Source organism: Sardina pilchardus, chromosome 11, assembly GCF_963854185.1.
Source record: "Sardina pilchardus chromosome 11, fSarPil1.1, whole genome shotgun sequence".
In the NCBI taxonomy this organism is placed as follows: domain Eukaryota; kingdom Metazoa; phylum Chordata; class Actinopteri; order Clupeiformes; family Clupeidae; genus Sardina; species Sardina pilchardus.
The window spans coordinates 30,368,357-30,391,054 of record NC_085004.1 but is presented as its reverse complement, the minus strand read 5'-3'; the positions used below and the strand labels follow the sequence as shown (position 1 = coordinate 30,391,054).

The 22,698-nt window shown below is 43.4% G+C and overlaps 2 protein-coding genes across 5 annotated transcripts in view; one reads left to right on the top strand and one right to left on the bottom strand.

Moving 5' to 3' along the window:
* usp10 (ubiquitin specific peptidase 10) overlaps positions 1 to 18,680 on the bottom strand; it is a 26,949-nt gene extending 8,269 nt beyond the window's left edge. The window contains exons 1-10 of one of the 2 annotated variants that reach the window (XM_062548910.1): positions 18,409 to 18,680; positions 10,739 to 10,807; positions 9,325 to 9,370; positions 9,007 to 9,066; positions 6,034 to 7,374; positions 3,181 to 3,272; positions 2,958 to 3,067; positions 2,605 to 2,663; positions 2,198 to 2,301; positions 1,392 to 1,491 (exon numbers count right to left, since the gene is read on the bottom strand). In XM_062548910.1, the coding sequence (XP_062404894.1) occupies positions 1,392 to 1,491; positions 2,198 to 2,301; positions 2,605 to 2,663; positions 2,958 to 3,067; positions 3,181 to 3,272; positions 6,034 to 7,374; positions 9,007 to 9,066; positions 9,325 to 9,370; positions 10,739 to 10,807; positions 18,409 to 18,429 (2,002 nt within the window). In that variant the 5' untranslated portion in view covers positions 18,430 to 18,680. The remainder of the gene's footprint in view (positions 1 to 1,391; positions 1,492 to 2,197; positions 2,302 to 2,604; positions 2,664 to 2,957; positions 3,068 to 3,180; positions 3,273 to 6,033; positions 7,375 to 9,006; positions 9,067 to 9,324; positions 9,371 to 10,738; positions 10,808 to 18,408) is intronic. The other variant, XM_062548911.1, reaches the window with a different exon arrangement.
* Positions 15,164 to 22,698, top strand: marveld3 (MARVEL domain containing 3). 3 transcript variants are annotated; one of them, XM_062548913.1, is made up of 4 exons: positions 15,164 to 15,225; positions 20,769 to 21,077; positions 21,173 to 21,264; positions 21,512 to 22,698. In XM_062548913.1, exons 2-4 carry the CDS (start codon positions 20,821 to 20,823, stop codon positions 22,120 to 22,122), a joined length of 960 nt encoding a protein of 319 aa, XP_062404897.1. In that variant the 5' UTR covers positions 15,164 to 15,225; positions 20,769 to 20,820; the 3' UTR covers positions 22,123 to 22,698. The 3 variants fall into 3 exon arrangements, with proteins under 3 accessions (XP_062404897.1, XP_062404898.1, XP_062404896.1); XM_062548914.1 differs by lacking the exon at positions 15,164 to 15,225 and adding an exon at positions 16,319 to 16,407; XM_062548912.1 differs by lacking the exon at positions 15,164 to 15,225 and adding an exon at positions 19,650 to 19,796.

Genomic DNA, 22,698 nt, shown 5'->3' with positions numbered 1-22,698 from the left:
CTGAAACTGTATGATGGAAACTAAAAAAAATGATTCATGACAAGGCACCATCCTGTAAAGCTGATCTGTCAACTGCTATTCGACAAAATTGAAACCTGATTGTTGAAGAACACTGTTGTACATTAGTGAAGTCTACGCCTCTTTTTGTTTTTTTTATGTTTTTGATTCCACACTTTTTTCCTGAACATGACCTAAAAAATAGATTGCCTTTAATTAATTCTGTGCTAATTCTGAGCTGTTTCACAAAGCCAGAATGTTCATCTGTTAAATAAAAAATAGTTTTGAGGCACATCTGTGATTTGTCTGTCTTCTAAAAATAAAACAGCTGAATGGACATCTTCCAAGAGTGGTGATTCCGTCATTTTTGCCAGAGGTCGTAGTAACTATGGGAAACATCTAGCCTTCATCTGATTGCCCAACACAGTCCCAATAATCATCTGGAATATTCAGTCTGTTAAATGTGACCCACTTCTGATATTTAGCTCACATGTGCCACAATCCCAATGTGCAGCGTTAACGTGTAAACAGAAAAAAATGCACATGGATTCTGATATTTTCAGATAGATTTCTGGCCTCATTCATATGTGGAAATACATCAGATATGAATCGGATATGTGCCAATGAAACTGCAATCTAAACGGGCAGATCGGATATTCCCATCCATCTATTCCAATCTTGGGTGTTATAAAATTAGTGAACCATGTAAACACAGATATCTGATAAGCGTTACTCTGAAACATAGATGTAAACAGGCAAACAGCCAGAAAATCAGAACTGTGCACCATGGCCTGCCAGTGTTAACACAGCCTAGACGTCTAGTGTTCCTCAAATGTGGATTAGTGACAACCCTGGCTAAGGTAAGTCAGAGTAAGTGGTAATCCTCCTAACAGAAGAGCCGCATAGCTTTGTTTGTTCGGCGAACAAAGCAATGGGACTCTATTAAATTGTGTGGTAGGAGCAGGCTTCACTCAGTCTCTTGGTTTGTTTTTGAGAGTGCTAGACCAAACGTATACATGTTTACTAAGAAAAGGGAAAAGGTCGCACACTGAGGAAGGCGCTAAGCCGAAACGCGTCAGCGCAACAATAAAAAACACGTTTATATGCAAAGTGCGACCTTTTCACTCTTCGATTAAAGACTGATATATAGCAGATGCTTTCATCCAAAGTGACACAGACTCATGACGGTGGGTTCGGGAATTGCCAACTGTTCAGTGGCGACGCTACCACTGCTCCACCACACCCATCTATTAGGAGGTTTACCACTTTTGAGTCAACTTCACCAGGCTCATCACAAATTCCCGTTCTAGGATTAACCCCTTGGGCTACATTTCTTGCCCACTAACGACACAAGGCAGCACACGCTTGTTGTCTGCCACATGGGGAAGGCTTACTCTCTTCTTGTGGAGAGATGAGCTTTTTCAGCGCCAGCATTTCCTCGTGCAGGCCGTTGAGGGTGAAGCCCAGGTACTCCTCCGCATCCTCCTGACGCCCCTGAGAGGGAGGGAGGGAGAAGGAAAAAGAGAGAACATTGTCATTCCCATACCCATTCCACTCCATATCAAATATGTTTCTGCTATTGATAGTGTCTAGTATTGTCCTTATACACATCATATTGCTTTGGCAATATTAAAACTTTACAGTCACACCATTAAGGGTAATTGAATTGAGAGGCAATGGCTGGCTAATTAGCACCACACACACACAAACACACACACACGCACACGCACACACTTGACTTAGCGTACTAATAGCGTCAGCAGGTAGAGGTCTGCTGAACAGGGCTGACGAACACTATATTACAACACTGACTCCGTGCAAGACTCACTCTCAAAGCCAGGTAACAGGTCAAGGCAGGCAGTCAAGTGACCAGGCCTGACGAATACTAAACCACAACAGACACACACACGCTTAAAAGATTTCCTAATTGTGGTCTGGCAGCCATGCTAGGTTGTTCGCTTATTAGAAAAAAATCTGACTCAGAATGCAGAGGACGCCTGATATCTACTCTGCTCTCTACTTTGTGGTTTTCTTTGCAATGCTTAACTGAACGCGTTTGCGAATTCCCTCAGGTAGCACAGGACATTTAGGTAGAACACAGTGTTCTCTCTCTCTCTCTCATCAGATAATGCTTCAAATAAACCCAAATAAAGAGAAGCGGTACACAAATGTCTTGTTGAGGGAGGCATAGAGCTCTTACCTTCTCCGAGAGGCTCGATTTGATGAGTGTGAGGAGTCTGTAAATATAAGTTGGCTCGAAAGGGACACCTGGCCGAATGTCTTTCATTACTTTGTCTCCAGCAGCTAGGGGGAAAGGTAAACGTTCATGTGAATATCGTTATGGCTGCTTAACAGACCCATGTAAAACACAACTTAAGGCAGAAAGGTACACGTTCATGTGAATATCGCTATGGCTGCTTAGCAGACCCATGTAAAACACAACTTAAGGCAGAAAATAACAATAAATGTTACAGTAACAGTTGTTGTACCATCATGTAAAATATAAAATAAATGTGAGATTTTAAATGTTTGTTGAACAATCTTCAACATCCAACACAGACCACTTGAAAATGCTCTAGTGGAGCAGTTATTTGAGTTCTTCTTTACCTTGCAGTTTGGCCTTGGAGGGCACAGGCATGTTACTGAATTCATTCACCAGCCGAACACTAGAGAGGGAGGAGGAGGACACAATGGAACACCACAAATGACCTTGTCAATGCAAAAATCACACACTGGAAAAACAGCCTTGCTCATTACGGAGTACAATCCACTGGACCCACTTGAGACTGATCACTTCTGACAGCTGACAGAGAGTCTGATTGTATGAAAATGCTCTTCCAGAGCCGGCCTAACATTTCCACTCTCATCAACGGGACATGCAGTGATGTAGTGTTTTCCCCGATTCAGACGTAAATTAATCTAATCCACATTAACATTTCGGACACACAGCTGAAACTCACAAGTTATCCATCATGGGTGTTGATGTGCATGGTCTCTGGGTTTCACTGAACAGGGGGATAGACTTCATCAGATGATACATTGGGGGACAAGCAATCAGGGCCTGCAAGGTCTTAGGGCACAAGTTAAGGAAGCATTGCTATGAACTTCTCAAGGTACAACATACAAGGAAAGCAGCGCACAACCACCAAGCACAGGGTGAGGTGAATGTCGGAAAAAGGATACAGCATTGATATAGCACCAGTTTCCCTTGTTGATCAGTCCTCTGGGTTGCAAAGACACTGGTTTGTGTATCAATTTCACATTCTCAATAAGTTCTGGGGATGCAAGAAGCGAGTAGTTACATGTTGGCGAGCGAACACCACAACTTGGTTGCTTAGTTACGACAATATTACAAAAAAGAGCCAGGCCCACATTTGGAAAATTCCATTGCTTAAATTATTGGCTACTAAATACAATTTTTCAGCTAAAAATCAATCAAGGTGTCAACAGATGGAAATCGGCAAAATAACACCTACTATAACAAGTTTCTTGGTGTGAATTACAAGCAAGTCAAATACACTGCAGGAATCGGTACAAGAAAACACTTAATACTTTGAGCACACATTACACAAGTTAGAGTGTTTGTGGTTTGTGGCTGCATCCATGTTCAGACTCAGAGGTTGTAATTAAAAAGCATTACTAGTCAACCTCAAAATAATTGGTACAATGTTGCGACACCACTGATATCTACGTATAAGCCATTAGTGGAATGGGACTTTAAACCAGTATGACGTCAAAAGGCACGTCGATGTGCCCGAGCTGTCATGTTATGAAACAAACATACAGAAGCACAGGTGGCTCTCTCACACACACACACACACACACACACACACACAAGCACACTGCAGTAAGTCAGAAATTCGAATATAATTCAAGAGTGTCAAGAGTATAATGAATTTGACGGCATTTAAATCACTGGGAGCCACCTGCTGTACTTTAGAGGACAAGCAGAGGGCAAGCATATGGTGGACCATCAGAGCCTTTAATCAAAGGCCCCCCCACTCGGCGGCCATTTTGCAACCCACTTTGGCCAGTTATCTGGCAGTTATTTTCCTATTCAAGTGAATGGGGAGGTGTACTGGAAGGGCCGGAGTGTGTGTAGAGACTACTGCCCTATTGGCGTTGGTGACTAATCCCATGCATTCCTATGGGGGATTCTTTGAGTGCTGTGTCTCCTTACTAGAAAGTCTCTGATTTAATGGACGACGGGGATGACATGACATCCCATTCCAGATTAAAAGTGCAGTCCAAAAACCAGGACCCTATCTGAGGTAGCAACACTTCAGAGTTTTATCTGAGGGACAGGATTTTGTACACTGTACCATATTTAGCCGGCAGACAAAAACCCCCATCGCCCCATAAATAATAAACACGATTAAGCAGAAAGACGGAAAATTCCAGTTGTGAAGAGGATGGGGGGAGGAAAACAGAAGGAGTGATTTATTTACTAAGGGTTTATATAAAGTTAACAGAACCAGATGATATTTATGAGCAGACACCCTTTCACGAAATGAGGCCAGAACAGAAAAATGGATGGTTCCAAGGGCACAATAGTACATGCCATGACACTTAATTAAGAGCAATTAATGGACCACTAGGAATGTCTCTCTTGGGGACCTGGCCAATTTAACTCTGCTGCCATACCACAGATTCTGATGTCTCCATTATACTACTTGGACTGTCAAAGTGTCTAGACACCGGACCTTTGACAAGGACTGCCAGCGCCTGTTCCTCGTCTCGGGGAGATGAGACATTATACGGCACCGCAAAATGGGATGATCACACAGTTACCGGCATGAACGCCTTAAGGCTAGCAAGTCCCTTTCGAACCACACATGAAGATCCATACAGCAGTCTCTTACGATGTCTGATTCACTGACACTTTGCTGCACTGTAGACGCAAGCCAGCGATAGCGCCGCCACGTCACACAAACTGCAGTGAGTTCCCAGCAGAGGGATGCTGTGACGGTGGAATCTACCGACACCAAATAAAACCGCAGAGAAGATCCAAGTCTTCCCAAGCAGGCTGTACTCCTTTTATGAGCCCAATGTTCCAAAGAGGTCAGTGGAACATAAGCAAGTGGGAAAGAGGGAGACGCTCATAGGCAATTAAGTCATGTTTTAAGGCTCAGGCGCACATTGTGAAATTCTTCAATTTCCATCTGCAATCAGACTAACATTTGGGGAAAACCCAGACTAAGGTCTGAAAGCTTTAAATTGATGGTGTTGTCAACGTGGCAGTGAAGTGGAGACCGCAAATGCCATTAGCCGTGAGGCTACTTTTATCCCTGTGCTCCTGCAATGGCTTGACTGCACAGGGAGACGACCAGATTAGTAAACAATGGGGGTCTTTGATGCCCAAATGCACAGACAGAGGCATGTCATCAACCATTTAAAGCCCCTTGTGAAACCATCTAGAACCTTCTCTGACAGCGACATCTTGGAAAAGCTTGTGGTGATCCCAAGGTCGGGGCACAAGAAAACTTTTGTAGAGGTCTTGACATTAACTTTGAGTGCTGGTGCCATCTAGTGTTCCAATATGTGTTGTTTCCATAAAATAAACAATGAAGTATACAGACACACATATACACACAAATATATCTTACCAACACGTTTCTACAACATTTCCCTTTTTGAAATACAAATTGTGAAAATAATACAAGAACAATTTGTGCAATTCACTGTAAGAGAGATTAATACCGCCCGAATAGAGACATTCCAACACATATAAGTTTGCTGCCACCCAGTGGCTCATAGAAAATACTACAAATTATAATACACCAAATATCACTGAAAAAAGGCATGTGATTGAACTCAACCAGACATCACAGAAACATCTGCTATTTTGTTTTGTAAGAACAACACTAATGGCAGACTTCTGCAAAGCACACTTGGACTTCCCACATGTGGGTTGCTCATGACATTTGAAACAATACATGTTTTTGAAACCTGCAAAATAGAACACAGAAACTCATTCACTAATGCCTCTGTGGGCATCACAGGCACCGCTGTGCTGTCACAGGCACCGTACATTACCTGCCAGTTTGGGGGCCATGGGGTCCTCTGCCACAGGGACAGGGCCCTCCCGGACCTCTCCAGCCTTCTCAGGCACCTCGGCAGCGGCCGGAGACGTGGGCGTCACCACGGGCACGTTCTTGACCTCCACGTAGGCCTGCGGGCCCCCGGGCAGAGGCTTGGAGTTGTGGAAAAGGCTGGCCCAGGACTTGGGCGGGTTGGCAGCGGGCGCCGCGGGCGCAGCGGGCACCTGTGCCTGCTCCGCCAGCGGCCGGGCACCACCAGCAGCAGGGGGCGCTAGTGAGGCGGCGGCAGCGGGCGAGCTCTGCAGCGCCTCCCCCGCTTCAGAGGAGTCCTCGTGTCCATCTGCAGAGCTGGGCCCAGCCAGCCCGTTGGCTACGCCACTGTCCACCACCACCCCTTCCTCCTCCTCCTCCTCCTCCTCCTCTTCAGTAGTAGCAGCGGTGGCTGCGAGCGGGCTGGCTGCGGCAGCCAACGCGGGTGGAGGAGGGGGGGGGGAGGTGGGGCAAGGGCTGTGCCCGCCGCCAACCAGCAGTTCTGGCCTCTCGGCCGGCTGCTCTGCAGTCCTGCGCCCATCCGCCACCGCGCCACTCTGAGAGGAGGAGGAGGAGGAGGAGGAGGAGGAAGAGGACGACGACGACGAGGCGGCATTGTTGCCGTCGGAGGAAGAGGAAGCGGCGCCGCTGGTCAAGTCCAGGGAGGATTCATCAGGGCTGGCACAAGTCCTCTGATGGGTGGGCGCCGCTGTGGGTGCAGGGGTGGTGGTGGTGGTGGTGGGGGCAGGGACGACGCCGGCGCCCGGGGTGGTGGTTGGACTCGGCGTGCCGAGCTCGGGCCCCGACAGGCCCTCTGGGTTTGTGTCCTCGGAGGTCAGGCTGGCGGCGCCGAGCGAGTGTCCGTTCACCAGCCCCGAGCCCAGAGGCCCGTCCGGCACCACCATGCCGCCGCCGCCGCCGCTGCTGTTGTTGCTGCTGCCGCCGCCGGAGCCCTCCAGGTAGTTGTAGTATCCCGGCGGGCGCTTTTTCTTTTTCTTGCGCTCGCGCTGTCCCAGGCCTCCGCCCACACCGTCTAGCTCCTGCCCGGCCTGGGCGCTGTCCATGGCGGAGGGCTCGGAGTCTGGGCAGTCCACCGAGTTGAAGTCGGCGCAGTCGGCGCCGTCGGGCACGTCCGGCTCTGGCATGGCTGTGGGCATGGCCTTCTGGGAAGACTGGCAGCCCAGGATGAACTCTGGGGCCTGGGGGTTCAGGGTGCTCGACACTTTGTACATCGGATCCTTCACCCCAACAGGCTCCGCGTCCATCACCTCGTCCACGCCAAACTCGATGCGCTGGAAGTCCTCCCCTGCACGAGAGGAGAGAAAAAAAAAAAAATCAATCAGATATGCTGCAGCCTTCCACAGGCAAGGGGGCCACTCCCTCCTGAGGCAAGAGACATTGGGTGCGTTCGTAAATTGCACTCCGAGCGCTCCGAGCACACTCTGAAACTTTTTTAACCGTTCGTAAATTCAGAGTGTGGATGGAATTATCGTTCGTTTATTCAGAGCGTCACACTCTCGGAGCGCCCAGAGCGTACTCTGGGCACTCCAGCTGAGAGGACAGAGTAGCAGAGTGTGACGTCACATCAGTCAGCTAGTAACGAATCTAGTTACCTACGTAACGTTAACAGGTTAGCATTTTAGTGCTAGTGCTAGAAGAACGTTTCCAAGTTGACATTACAAGCGTTGCTCATCAAGATTATGTAGACGGTTTAAATAACTGCTCTCACATTGTTCTTCATCATCACTGTCAAGAAAGCTCTTGCATCAGTGGAATTGAGTTTTGAATAATACATAAACCCTGTTTCAAAAGTGCCATAGTGGCGTCCATATTGTAAACAAACACAAATAATCGTTCGTAAATTCACTGGGAGTTAGAATGCTCGTCTTTTTCGAACTTCAGAGCGTTATTCTATTTTTCAGAGTGTCAGATTGAATTTACGAACGCACCCATTTTCTTTCTGCAGGCATTACAGTCCTGTGCTCTTTTATTACGGTACTTTATGATTGCCTTCCTAAAACTAATTTGTGCTCAAATCCTGTCCTGTATACGTTGGTAAACTCACCTGCGTCGCCACAAAGATATAAATGAAATGCAACTTCAACATATGCTTTAAACTGCGCTTCTTCAAAATGTATAAGCAATTATTACATGCTGCCATGGCTATGATCATCCATCACTAGCTTGTGAAACTTAATCCATATTTGAAAACTGATGTTACACTGCTGATACCTTAATAATTGGAGGCAAGGCTTCAAAGTAGAACATGAGAACAGCGTTAGTAATTTCAGGCGACATCAAAACTGAGAGTGATCAGGTTTAGGCCATATATCAGTGAGGAAAATGCTTCTGTACTGGTTAGGTCATTCTGTAATATGCTTCAGTCATACCCATCGTAATGCTTGAGAAATCCTGTTAGTACTCAAAGGGCTTTCATTCCACAGAGAGTCAGAAGTAGTCAAGAGCTGTGATCAAACCTGGCCAATTTGGAATGTTAATTGAACACCATAAAGACAAAAAAAAGAAATAAAAAATAAGGAAAAAGAATTTGTGCTTGGCGGGCCCATCACAACCATTATTGCACCCAGCAAGGAAAACAAAGAGTCCAGATACATTCAGTAAGTGTGTTTAAGGGATTAAACACAACAGAACAACAATCTTAAAAAAAACAAAAACAAAACTAGGAAAGAGGTATTAAAATCAACTTGGAGTCAACTGGAAGCACAGCTGTGCAAAATGCATTGTTTTTATGCCAGAAAGACATTTAATGGCATCTAAAGCATGCAAAAAAGCTTCACAGATCATACGAAACAGGCAAGAATGAGAGTAATAACAAAGGGCAAGGTTTTAGAAAGCCATCAGTGTTTAGAAACTCGGGTTTGAGTTCGGCAGCGGAAGGAGGAGGAATAAGGCACCATGTTCTGGACCCATAACTCACCGCAAACCTGCCGTCTCATTGACTCCGTAATGTAAGGCACAGCAGGAGTGCAGTAACTTCCTGAATAATTGATACAAATCAAGATAAAGATCAAGAGTGCTCAGTCGAGAGGGTAAAGTGCATCTTTTCCTGGACACAAAGGCCTTGTGAAGACCGACTGCGGTGCGCTTAAAAAAATGTCACTTCAGTGTGTACCAGCACACATGAGTGTGTGTGTGAGGTTTATTTGTGTGTATGTGTGTGTGTATAGAAACACTATGCTTTCAATGTCTGTATTCCCTTCCAGGGTGGGGGGCTAAGGTCAGGTTCTGTTCTTACCTGAGGAGTGGCTGATGCAGGATACTTTGTCATTGAATGGGGGAAGCTGGAGGAGCAAATCAGAAAATGACATATCAGCAGTGGATCGGTGTTCAGCTAACAAAGGTGACAACTAGTAAGAAGACATGAAGCCTCAACAGATATAATATAACCAATATTTGAAAGAGAAAGCAAGCAGAAGCAATATCCCTCAGCAGACTGATACGTTTAACAAAGTTCAAGGACAGACCCGGACTATGGCTGTAATAAGGCACACAAGATATCTGCACATTTGCACTGACCCATTCGCTAGTCAATGAGGATAAAGATCATCCTCCTCAAAAATATAAACAAAAAGAGCATTTTTCTAGTATGCCTGTTGGGCAGATTTGACATTTATATTGTTGTATTTAGCAATATTCCATAAAATAAGGATTTATTAAATCAAACTGGCATGAGATGGACATGAACAAATGAAGTTTTAAACTTTACTTTCCTGAAGTAAAGCTCTTTTTGGCAAGGTCAAGCTGAACTTGAATATTATACTTTTCCAAAGGTTCCCGGCCTTTGGGAATGTAAAACTCAAGGACTTTAAGGCTGCTTTTTTCACACCCATAAGGCTGCTTTTTTCACACCCATAATGTATTCCTTCATATACTTAGCACATGGAACTACCCCTCATATGGACCCTGACTAGATAAGACAAAAAAAGTTACCTTTTCACACATAATAACACATAGACAAATCCACTGAGAGATCTAGTGACTAATATTTCTAATATTCTAATATTTGCCTTCTGAACTCAAATATGCTCCCAGCCCCCTCCTCCTCTCTCTCCTGGTACTAGGAGACTGGGACCCACACTCACACACGCACACCCCTGTCTGTCCTGTTCTCCCTTTTGTCTTGTCTTTTGTCGTGCGTCTTATATGTCACTATGCCTGCATGGAGAAATTACCCCTCGGGGATAAATAAAGTTTTTTTTAATTGAATTGAATTGAATTGAATTGAATTGAATTGAATTGAATATCAACCAAATGATGGGGCAGTAAAGGAATCATCCAGCCTGGTATTTCTCTGAGAGGAGCACATTCTCCCTGTGCAGTTACTTTGATGACATAAGTGGCATAAGTGCTACACATGGATGTTTCACAACATTAGCATTAAATTACCGGTAAATGCCAATGCTAATAAGGAGGAGTCTCACCTCACTTAAGGCAGAAATCGCTTTTAGGGGGCTGGTTTAAAATACTGCTTACAATTTCAGCTGATCAAAAGTTGTGGGTTGTAGAAATATATAATCTAAATTATGAAACATTATTCTGTCAGGAGTGAACCTCTCTGAATAATCTTCCCTGCGCTAGTTACATACACTGATAAAGCTATTCCCTTATTTTACTTAATAAAAATAAAAAAAGGATTCAGGCATACTTACCTCCACAAAACATCGGGGAGTCACAAAGAATTGATTGAATTCATCTGGGCTGAACTCCCCAAAGATATACTGTTTGGGGGAGAAGAAAAAGTGAAATTGTATTACATTGCTGTGGACTGCACAATTATACATCCACTCACATTAGCCTGTTTGTATCAATAAGAAATTGATGACCGGTTTGAAACAGTGAATATGAATATGAATATGCTTAAATACACTGTACTGTTCTTCAGAAATGAACTAAATGACACATAATGGACACTAATGTCTTCATTCTTCTAGTATTCAAAACAGCTCGTTTATCTACAATCCATCCTTTAGATGTCCCAGAACAATAACAAATCTACTCGATCCAAAAAATATAAAATTCATAGGAAAATGTGCTAGTGCTTCTGGCAAAGCAACAGTTTTGCCACTTGCTGAATAAGGGGAAAGTCTGTGAAAACAACAACTATGTCAATGTGCCTGATATCTCTATTACTGGTATTAGTCAATCCATTACACAGGAAATAGTAGATGAAAACATTTCCTTAGAGTTTGCCTGAACTACTCCTTTCAAGATTGTGGAACATTTTCTACCCCTCACTATATGGCAACGTACGCAGAAGAGCAGAGAGCAGAAAAACAGATATAAAACTCAGCTCAACAATTTCACATCAACATCCATGGAAGTGAAGCACTTGTAAAGTGATGAGTCATGCTGCACTGGCATGGCAAAATGGCTGCTAGATGTCCTTATTTTGGTGAAGGGTTGAGCCAGATGGAGGGGCACTGACTGCCTGCTTTCAGCCAATAAGTAACATATAGCAACATGACGGAAAACTTTAACTAACAGCGGCAACACCTGCATGGCTCTAGTCAACAACGACACACTTGCAGTGGAAGACATCTGACTGCCAGCAGTTATTATGGTCCATTATCACAGTATGATCTTGAAATATGACCATTTTGACCAGTCTGGTTTCAACTCTTCAGAGGAAGTTAACTCAGTCATCTAATCTAAACCGTCTGACAGCTTTTAAGGGACTTTCTAATTTCACAAGTCTGAGTGGTGTACAAAGGTTTAAGCACCATTAGACAAAATCCCTGACTGAATAGCTAAACTAAAAGATGAAATAAAAGTAGACAGACAGACAGACAGACATTTAAACAAGTAACAGAGTTTCTCCTGCATAGGAGCCCTCCCGCTTTGTTGACACAAAAGCACTACAAAGGCTAGAGGTTTGGTCCTCAAGGTCGTGGTGTCAAAGGTCAAGGATGCATAGGATCCTACACCAATACTATAGGTGCCTCTCATTTAGAGTTTATACGTCCTCCTTCGCTCCCCGGGCCTCGATCCTCACTGATGTACATACAGAATGATGGGGCGGCAACAATGATAGTCTATCCCTTAGTCTATCTTTCTTAATGTAGATCAGTGAGTGATGCCAAGGATTGTTAGAGCGGAGCAAGATACTTCATCCAGAAGCCAATTGCGGGAATCCAGGAGACCGGGGGGGGGGCCGAGGAGGTCCTACTAAATAGGACTTGTGTTAACACACAATTTTAGGCTACTACGTTCACACAGAAACTATAACGATAACGATGAATGAAGAATAAGATCGTTGGGGGGGGGGGGGGGAATCACTTTCAGAGCGATTCTGAGAAAGATAAAAAGCTAACAACCTATCAGAACCCAACATGTTTCATTATTGTTGGTCAGTGTGGACCCTTTTATCGTTATCGCTACCGTTATCACTCTTGGTGTGAATGCCGATTAAGGGTGTTTTATATATAGTTTATATTATGTATACTTTTAGCAAATTGAGAGTTTGTACCTCTCAAAAAGATACACAAGTGATAAAATAATTATCATCTGTTTCCCACGGTTCACATTATTAGGACCATTCTTGGTATGCCAATTATTTAGGAAGTGAACAGGAAGTTAAATTAACCTACTTTTACCCACAATTCAGTGATCTTAACTCCCATAATTCATTACAATTAGACTGTTATCACCTATTTCTTTCAAGCCACTTTCTCACCAGAGTTCGCTACAATACGGCTCGAGAACGCTTCTTTTTTGGAATTCCATGCGCAAACATGTAAACGCACTCCGGTTTGATTAAAACGCACTAAGAAACAGGTGACGTCCATTCAGACACATCCAGAACTTTACATCAATGGGATGCTACAGAGTGCAAGGGTGATTCTGTGTCTGTGGCAAGCCTCCACCAAGAGGATGGATATGGGATCAAAGCAACCCTGCATCTGCCTATCTTTTCCCATCATAATGTCACAAGTCAAATTGAGGAGGACATAACAAAAGATAAATAACTAGCCATCATTTATTAAATGGAAATGGAACTACATAACATTAACCATGGCAACCACAGGAAATAAATAGCTTTCGCTTCAAGGCCTGAAACAGTTTAATGATTCAAAATTATCTCACCTATATAAAGCAGTCTAGCATTCATAGTAATTACAAACAATTGCAGGTGTTAAATGGCTTGATATAGTCATTATACAATCTTCAGAAAAATGATGGGCCAAAAGTTTACACTGATATCTGTCATTCAAATGCCTGCTATTCACTCATCTTATCGTGTAAGGAACTAAGTCATAAGAGCATCAATAAACTTTCTAACTTAAATGTGTAGCTAGCATTCAGACAGGACATCTTCATACTAAATCAATACTCAATAGTGACTAGGTCTGTCTGGGCATTTAGGGCTGGCTAGTTGGTTGTCTGTCTGGAACAACGTGGCGTAATGAAACAAAATGTTACAATCTCTGCATAGTTCCCATACTAAGCTGCGACGCAGACAGCAGTCACCAGAGACCAGAGTGGAATGGCAGGCCTTGGACACCCGACCTCTGACCCTCAAATCTCACCGGTTCAACTAGGGATTACCCCAGCTAGCTCTGCCCTTAAACAGTAGCGATCATCAGTCATGCAGGGAGGGCTCACGCATGCAACACATTGGCTAATATCATTAGGCATTAAGCGAATGAGTCAATTTCCCTCTCTTTGTAACAAACTGTCAGTCAGAGTTCAATGTGATAACACAATACTATGACCATGCTGACTCTGACCATACTGACAAACATTGCATAAAAACTTAAATAAATAATTACATATTTAAAAAAAAAAAAAAAAAAACAGATCATAGTGACTAGGCAAAGCTGCTCAACCATGATGTAAACTGATGACACGTCATGGTCCGAGTCTCAACATCAAAGGCCATTTAGTCTCTATCAGCCGGTCACGGTCAGTCAGTCTGCCAGTGGTTATCTAGATACGGCCTCTCTCTGTTAAGTTGCAGCAGGCAGGTGGTACAGCTATAAACCCACACAAGACAGGACAGGACAGGCCAGTTGTGTTGGACATGGCAGCCTTCCCGGGCTGAGCACTAGGTTCCCAGTCCCACCCTAGTGTTGGACTCGCTCCCCTTAAGATAACCTGCGTTCTCCCGCTGCCTATAATTAACTTAATCCCAGTCGCACTAACAGTGTAATTGAAAGTCCCTTGCACTTGCTGTGCAGCAGCAGACCTGCTGCCACACTCCCTGTTGGAGTGGAAACCTGAAGCCAGAATTTATGTAGAAAAAAAAAAAATGCAAGAGCATCTACAGCAAATCTTAATGGCTATTCAATCAGGTCTGGCGAAGTGTTCAGGAGGTTCCTTTCTGCACCATTTCCAAAATATTTCATTTAAAGCTCGTAATGTTGATGCATGGCTTTAAAGGTCGGTTGGTGTACTTTGTTAGGGAGAGGGTAAAGGCTGCAGCAAGCTCACTTGTTCACTCGCTCCCTAACAGGGCACTGATAATCCTGCCTTCCACACTCGGACAGAGGGGAGGTGAAAAAAGAGGGAGGCAAAGAGAAAAGAAAGTGCAATTCAAGCAACATGTAACTCTTTGGTGAACGGCTGAGCCACATTGCTGAAATGGCACTACAAGTGACAAACAGGCAGCTCTAATCCAATGGCCTGTGGATGGATAATCACAATCACAACAGAAAGAATGTCCCTTTGCCCCTTGCTGCAGGCGTGCCACACGTACCATACTAAGCCCCCTTGCTGTTCGCTTGGAGTGGGGGGATTACCTCAAATTAGCCATCTGTATTATTTCCACAGGCTTCTGTGGCAACACACTCGGTTTTTTTAACGTGTGAGGGAGTCACTGCAGAGGGAAGGGGCAAGGTTCACACAACGGACAACGTCATCGCAGAAGGTAGGCGTTAAAGAGCCGGGCAGGGTGGGAGAAGAATGACATTATGCAAATTCACTGCAGCACACCAGAGGTAAGGTGATAAGCTTATGTCATTCGGATATAGTCATTGTATGTCATTCTGAGATGTTTTTCAGCATATGCCTATATATGTGAAAACTGTCACTATATTGTCTTCAACACGGTCTCTCTAAATAACCTTGTGTAAAAGCTTAGATCAGTTCATCACCAACACGACTGACAAGTTGCTGAATGGATTCAGCAGCACCACAAGTAAGTAAAACCAACACACGCTGAGAGCAAAAGTGGTTTCACAGGATTTTCTGGTTACAACAAATTGCTCCCAACTGATCAAATGTGGAATGCCTCCCATACACGCCCCCAAACCCTCTCCTGTCCAAAACAACCAATTACTGCCTCTCACAGCACTGCTGCCTATCTAATGAATTCTGCCCAACTGACAACAGAACAATCCAAAGGGAACGAGAACTACAGCCATTCCAGAAAGAGAAGAAGTACCATTTGGGGTAACTCAGAAATGCAGCTCTGCCAGTTTCAAAAAAACAACTCATGATGAGGGAACTCATATTCCCATGGGTACAAGTCTTATACGCAGGTTTAAAGTCACCTATAGGTCTGCAATTAGAAAGTGATTTCTCATTTCCAATGGGATCAATAGTTTGAAATTCAAAGCAGTGGTCCACAAGCAACACAGATTATACTTAATCATTGCCCTCCAGTCGCTTCTTATTCCATTTCTGGCCATAATAACATGCCATCCTGAGCTCAGAGATCTAGGGGCCCACCCCTGCACACTAAACCTTCTCCCCTCTTCCTTTTTCAGTAACCGAACGCTTCTTCATTCTAGCATACAAACACTCACAAAATCCACCCACCCATTCTACCACCTCATGTGACACTGACACAATCCAGGATTGCCACATCCCTGTTAGTTATGTTTTGCCAACTGACAAACTCGGTCACAAACCATTAATAGATCCACACACATAGGCTTGTGTAAAGTGCATCTGACACAGACAGAAAGCATTTGCTTTGGCCGGGGAGGTACAGTCATTTGAAGCATGCATGTAGTCACTTTAGAACTATTGTTTATGTAATACAAAATTCCAGAGTTGCACATCTGTCATTAAGACTGTTTAGCTTGTTAGTTTTTCATAGTTCACACAGTGCATGCCAGTCATTCCAGCAATTAGGGTCATGAACTTGGTATGCTTCAATGAAAAGCCTAAATTGTTTAATTGGTATAATACCTTTCTGGATCAAAATCACACTGCAAACGCTCAGATGGTACTGAGCAGAGTGAAACTAAAAGTTGTTTCAGAGTACTGATGCAAACACGATACAGCCACCACCCAAGGTGGCAGCCACAGACAACAGAGGTGAGGGCCCTGTACAAACGATTGACAGAGATGCACAGCTCAACAGGTTTTTTCTGTAAGTTAAATATTGTTCAGAGCAATTCGACTAATGTCAGAGTTTCGATAACTGAATGCAGCGTTTAGATATTAATGAATGAAAACAAACTTACTAATTTACGTTTCATCAAACACTCTTAATAAACAACTGTAAACATCACAAATAGTCAAGCGGTGGTCTGCAATTTGAATCACAGGAGGGGGATGGGGGATCAACTATGATTCAGCTGAATTCTGTTGCCGGTCATGTTTAGTTAACATGTCAAACATATTTGTGCTTACATCAGCGTGTAATAGCAAAGCGGGAGACCTAACATTACCAACTCTGATCAAGTCGCAGACATAAATGTCACCAATTAAATGCGAACACATTTATGTGGTCGAGCAATATATCAATATACGCTTGCTAACGTTGGTTGACATGGATGTTTTAGCTAACATGCTAACAGTTAACATGACACACACGAACATTACACATTCAATGCGTTATCCTTATGTTGTGGGAGGAAACGTTACCTCCACAACTGAATGAGGAGTACAGGTAACACTGCATCCAAATATATTTTTGCCATGATCAGCTCAAATGAGACGTACTTCATGAAGGCTAAGTCATGCTGCTTTATTACATGCATATGGGGTAACATTAGCTGTCGCGCCATACCAAGACTGGCTATCCACCATTTCGAGTTAGTTAATGCAAAGGTTTAACTCTGATTTAGTATCTGAGTTCGAGGCAAGGTTAAGTAAAATGAATTTCGTGTACTGAATAAGGTCGATCAACTGATAATGTCAAAAAACGTATTCGTTGTGGAACGTGACAGGGAAACGGGGTTAGCTAGCTAGCGCCATGACGTTATCATTTAGCAACTTCAAGATGAGGTAACTCAAGAGTAATGCATGCCTGTATTTCAGACATTTGGGTTTATCATATATCCATTTCCATTCGTTTTGCACATGTGATTAGCCGTCTGTACAATTTATCGACTGTCATTGATTGCTCTGACTGATGCAAGGGTGTCTTCCTGTATGGAACGTAGCTAAGGTTAGCTAGTAAGACAGAGCACGTTACAGTTGTCTGCACTGTATCCAATCCCATTTAGCTAGGTTAGTGGTGGCTAGCCAGTAAGCAAAAAGGCGATGGCAAGTTTGACCATCGTTTCAAGATCAACAATCAAAGTCGATACGACCCAAACTGTAAAACTACTATTAATTTCAAATCGCGAATCAATTGAGCGCGAACAATTTCAGGATGAGAATGCAACGCTTCTTGCACAGGCCTCATGACATGTACTCTATCGGCGGATTTTGAATGGATTTCGACAGAAGACCGCCCCCAATCAACAGGCCCACTGTATGTCATTAGCAAGCCACACCACCTGCAACCCGCGGTGATAGCTAAAGCTGGGAATTAAAAGTAAGACTTTTAAACAACACCTGTCATTCAAAAACTATTAGTTGACTGTCAATACATATATATAGGTGTATCATAGGGGAAAAAATCCAACTGGCAACTATCCTTCACTGAAGGCAAACATTCCCTTAGCTAACCTGCTAATCAAAATCTGCCCTGGGATAAGGCCTGCCACAGCAACTGAGCAGGTGGGCCAAGCTCACTCACGCAGCAAAATAATGTGCTGGCTTCCAACACCAGGCAAAAGAAATGGCACCTGCGTTAACTTTACAACTGCTAAATAATCTTACAATACCACATTTGCTCCGATGAGTTTAAACCACCCATATGGTTGTTAGCTATCTGGCTAAGAGTTAGCTGGCTAGCTAGCAAGCTAATTTGAATAAGCAAGGCTTGTCCGGCCTGCACCATGCTGGTGTTTCAATGGGAAATGGGCTTTCCATTGCTAAGCCCACTGTAACTATCGACGGGGAGACTAATCAGTTACACAAATACATCGCATGGAGAGATTGCAAAACACGCCGCGTACAACTCGCAAGCACTTTTACATCTGAATGATGTTACAGTAAGGTGCACCGATACTGTCAGCTAGCGTTAAGTTTTCTGTACCTGGTTACTGCGCGAAGCCATGCTCCCGGTGAGATTTTCTTCTCCTCAATTAGAAGATGAATATTCTCGCGGGGAATATGTCAAATGTTGGTGTAATAGTTACAACAAAGCAAGTCCTACAGCGACATTGTGGTAATTTAACAAACTCTGGTCTGACAGTGGTGATATTCGGGTAATGTTCAACTACTCCAGCATATCACGCTGTTTCCTCCGCCGTCGCCGCCATCTTTGTCTCGCCTCTTCGCTTTTAGTGGCCTGCGCGCGGAGAGTGGCTAGTGTGCTTCGATGTCGGCGCGTGCGTTTACGTCCGAGTAGGTGGAGAGTGAAAATTGACGCACAAGTTTGAACTGGAGCGGCGCTGTTTACAGCACAAGGTCCTGTCAAATGTATTATCATACAGCGGAATTATTCTGGTCAGTCCAACTGTAGTCTAACATGCAATATACGCTGCAAAGTAGTTGACAGTAGTCATAAGACGACAACAGATCATCTGGTCGCGTTAATAGCCGTTTTTTGTTTAGTTTTTTTTTTTTTGTTGCTCTGAAAGAGGCCAAGACGTGTGAAATGTTTGCAAGGCATAACCTACCACCAGCAGTCTGCTAATAAAATTAAGTTTCTTAAGTGGAAGACACCAGCCTTGGTAATATGGCTATAGCCTACTACACCTATATTGGCTATACACCTTATTGGCTATACACCTTATGCTATTCACCTAGGCTATATTAACACCTAATGTGTGTGTGTGTGTGTGTGTGTGTGTGTGTGTGTGTGTGTGTGTGTGTGTGTGTGTGTGTGTGTGTGTGTGTGTGTGTGTGTGTGTGTGTGTGTGTGTGTGTGTGTGTGTGTGTGTGTGTGCATGCATGCCCATATAGGCCTATATTATATTTTGATTAAACTATGGGTACAATTTTGTCTTGGGCCTGTGCTTGGAGAGCCATTCCTGGTATTATTGGGTATTATATACCAAGTTGATTTTATTTGATATATTGGTGTAATTGAGTCAAGATATTGGTGTAATTGAGTCAAAATAGGCTTATTGCAGCTAGGCATGCAATTGCATGGAAAGAGCCGCAATACACATGCAAATAAACACCTGGATGATCGTTCGAGCTCTGTTAAACATGGACAGACAACTGGAGATACCAAAAAAAAAAAAAAAAAAAAAGCCTATAGGCCTACTCTACCTGTCGCCTGCTACTTCGCAGTCGTAAGGCAACAGCCATGACGCGAATGGGGCGGTCTTAAATTGAAACTGGATAGGTGGGTATGTAGGTAGGCAGGCAGGCAGGCAAGAGGTGCAATCTCGATAGAGGCCTACATTAGCCTACCACAAAAGGGGGACTTTCACGATAATTGTTAATCGGGATCAACTTAACATGAATGTACAGGTAGGCTAATGTGACAGTTTTCCGTTTTTCTATAGATGAATGTTTTGTCTTTGTTGTGTTAAGACCGAGACTCCGGGTAGGCTAGTCTCCCTAAGGGTTAACTTTGGTAGGCGTTGGAGGAAAATATTTATCACGTTTCATTTCCGTGTTCAGAATCCCGCGTCTAACACTTCATTAAGTTCATTTGATACATCAAGACAAGACTTGCCCAGTGGCGATAGCCTGCTTAACGTTAGTAGCCTAAGTTTGTATTCATTTACATATGGGCTAGGCCTAATATTTTAAATATTTTACATTAGGATAGACCAATGGTTCCCAAACATTTCTGGCTCACGGCACCCCTAACATGGCTATCTCCCCCCCCCCTATTTTTACTTTTTATTAACCTCCTTTGTGCATTGTAGGCTACCTCCATGGCATTTTATTTTACCTTGTGATATGTTGGACAGGCCATAACTGCTTTTATTTTCATAGCATTAGGCCTACTGTGAGAAGGCGAGGTTGATCTCATTTTTGTTTTATTCAATGAACCACTCACTAACTATTCAACTCATTTAATAGAACCTTTGAAAAAATAGTGAAACATTTGAACAGAAATATCAGGAATAGACTGTGCCTTCAACTGAAGTGCATCAAATGACTGTACCTTTATCACAACTGTTTTTTTTTTTTTTTTTTTTTTAAATAAATGTATGTTGTAAATTATCAAGCCTTGGACAATGCTGCAGCACCTCCGAGCATGCGTCACGGCACACATTTTGAAAAACCCAAGGCTAGAATACGATGTAACGGGCACTAGGCTCAAAGGCAAACCCACTAAACAATGAAGGAGTCAGATCACTGTTTTATAGTTTTGTTTTTTTGACTCTGATCTCTTGTACCATTCCCATCCAGGCCTACACTGACAATAACTGTATGTTTGCTTTGCTTGGTTTAAAAGAATCATCTGATTTTGCTCCTCATCTTGAACAGGTGTATTGCTCATAATTTGGAGCTTGCCAAGTAGCCTACCACATTTGCCACAATGCCAGAGTTGGACAGGCACCACCGTCGGGATGATCACCGCCATAAAAGCAGAGAACGAGAACAGTCTCACTACACAAGAGATGATGAGAGAGAAACTGAGAATTATTATGAGAAGAGAAACAGGACAGGAGAAGAGAGGAACCACGTCAATGATAGTAGCACAAAGAGGAATTATCCTGAGAGAGAGAGAGGTGCATCCACTCACCCAGACAGGCATAATTATGACTCTCATCATCACCAAGGCCATCAAAGACAGTAAGATAATTACAAGAGCTTACAAACTGCTGCTACATACCTTAAATTGGATGTGTGTTTATGGCACTTGTGTAATTCTTTCCTCTCTATTTTAGGTACTTGGAAAGTCCTGTGTCTTCTTACAACCAATATGACCCACAACACCGAGAGGCACTTTACAATATCCGATATTTGGGCACAGCAAGAGGTATGTATCCTTTAGCTGAAACATTAATTTCAAAACATTTAGTTTCAAGACTTGGCAAAAGTCGTCTTGAACTTTTCATGGACCAAGCGGCTATTTTTGTTTTCACTCACCAATGAGAATTGAAGCCTCATGTCTGACCTTCCTTTTAGGTGTAACACGAACTTAGCACAGATCAATATTACAGTTGTAGCATGGGCTGCACACGATGGTATGAAAATGAAGTGTGTGATTGTCTTTTATCATTCAGGAATTTGCCAGGCAATGGAGGTATTTCTCAACTTGTTGATCATTATCTGTGCTGGAGTTTCTCACGGTAATAAGGGGGAGTACCGTGACATTGCCAGCCTTGGTGGTGTGTATGAATACCACTATGGAGGTGCCAATGCTTTCATCGGAGCCGAGGCAGAGCGGGTGAAACAACTGGACAGACAGTTCTATCAGCTCAAGCTGCCCCCTTACGTCTTCAGCATGGCATGTGGAGGGGCACTGATGGTTTATGCTCTTGTCATGCTGGCCCTGGGGATCTTCCGTGTACCATACCGCTGGCCATTGACATTGCTGGTTGAGGCCATACTAAATGGGCTGATTGGCTTGGGCTATATCCCTGCAGTGGCATTCTACTTCATTAAACTTCAGGAGACTTACAACCACCCCATTTGCAAGGAGAGGGAGGAAATGTACAAGAGCAAAGGCCATAGAGGATTTGAGTGCACGTTACATGGAACAGATGTTGCAGGAGGTCTGTTTGGGGTGTTGGGGGTCATTCTTTTCCCCATTGGTGCAGTGCTGGCTATCAGGGCTTTCAGAGCAGTCAGAGAGCGCAAGAAGCAGCGGGACCTGGAGAACAATCATTTGTAAAAAAGGGTTTTCTCCAGTTTTTGTCTGTTTGAGCTACAGGTATTTTGGGGTTCAGCACGGTCTGTGAACAAATTTCCACTGAGAGGGCTATTACTCTGATTTGATATCAGAAATTTAGCCGGCAGAAAGCGCACATTTAAGTACAGAACTCTCTACTGGTTGGAATTGAAATTCTTTATCTGTGGACAGCATAGAATACACTATTTGTACTTTATTACTACTATTTGACCTCTGCTGAAACAGAAGGGAAACACATACCTGCAGACATAAATCCAATCATTTGTAACTTTTGGCTGGACACTTTAACACTGTGTTTACTTGCAGATTGCTGTCTACTGTATTGTTACTGTATTGTTTTAAAAATATGTAGTTTTCTGCCATCTGTCCTTGATTTTATCTAAAGACTAAAGATTATACGTAGGTCATTTGTATCAGTTGTCAGTGTGTCATCTTATAGGCCATTTGTATAGTGTCAAAATCTTTTTAGCATTTTTATATTGACTTATTTTTTTACACATATTCTTTTTAAAATGCATATGCCATTATCCATTTAATAAATACTAATTTCTGCACATA

Bases quoted from the DNA above. Each gene is read 5' to 3' on its own strand.
- marveld3 (XM_062548913.1), top strand. From the start codon at position 20,821: ATGCCAGAGTTGGACAGGCACCACCGTCGGGATGATCACCGCCATAAA. The intron at 21,078-21,172 runs GTAAGATAATTA...TCTCTATTTTAG, and splicing joins CACCAAGGCCATCAAAGACA to GTACTTGGAAAGTCCTGTGT. The intron at 21,265-21,511 runs GTATGTATCCTT...TTTATCATTCAG, and splicing joins ATATTTGGGCACAGCAAGAG to GAATTTGCCAGGCAATGGAG.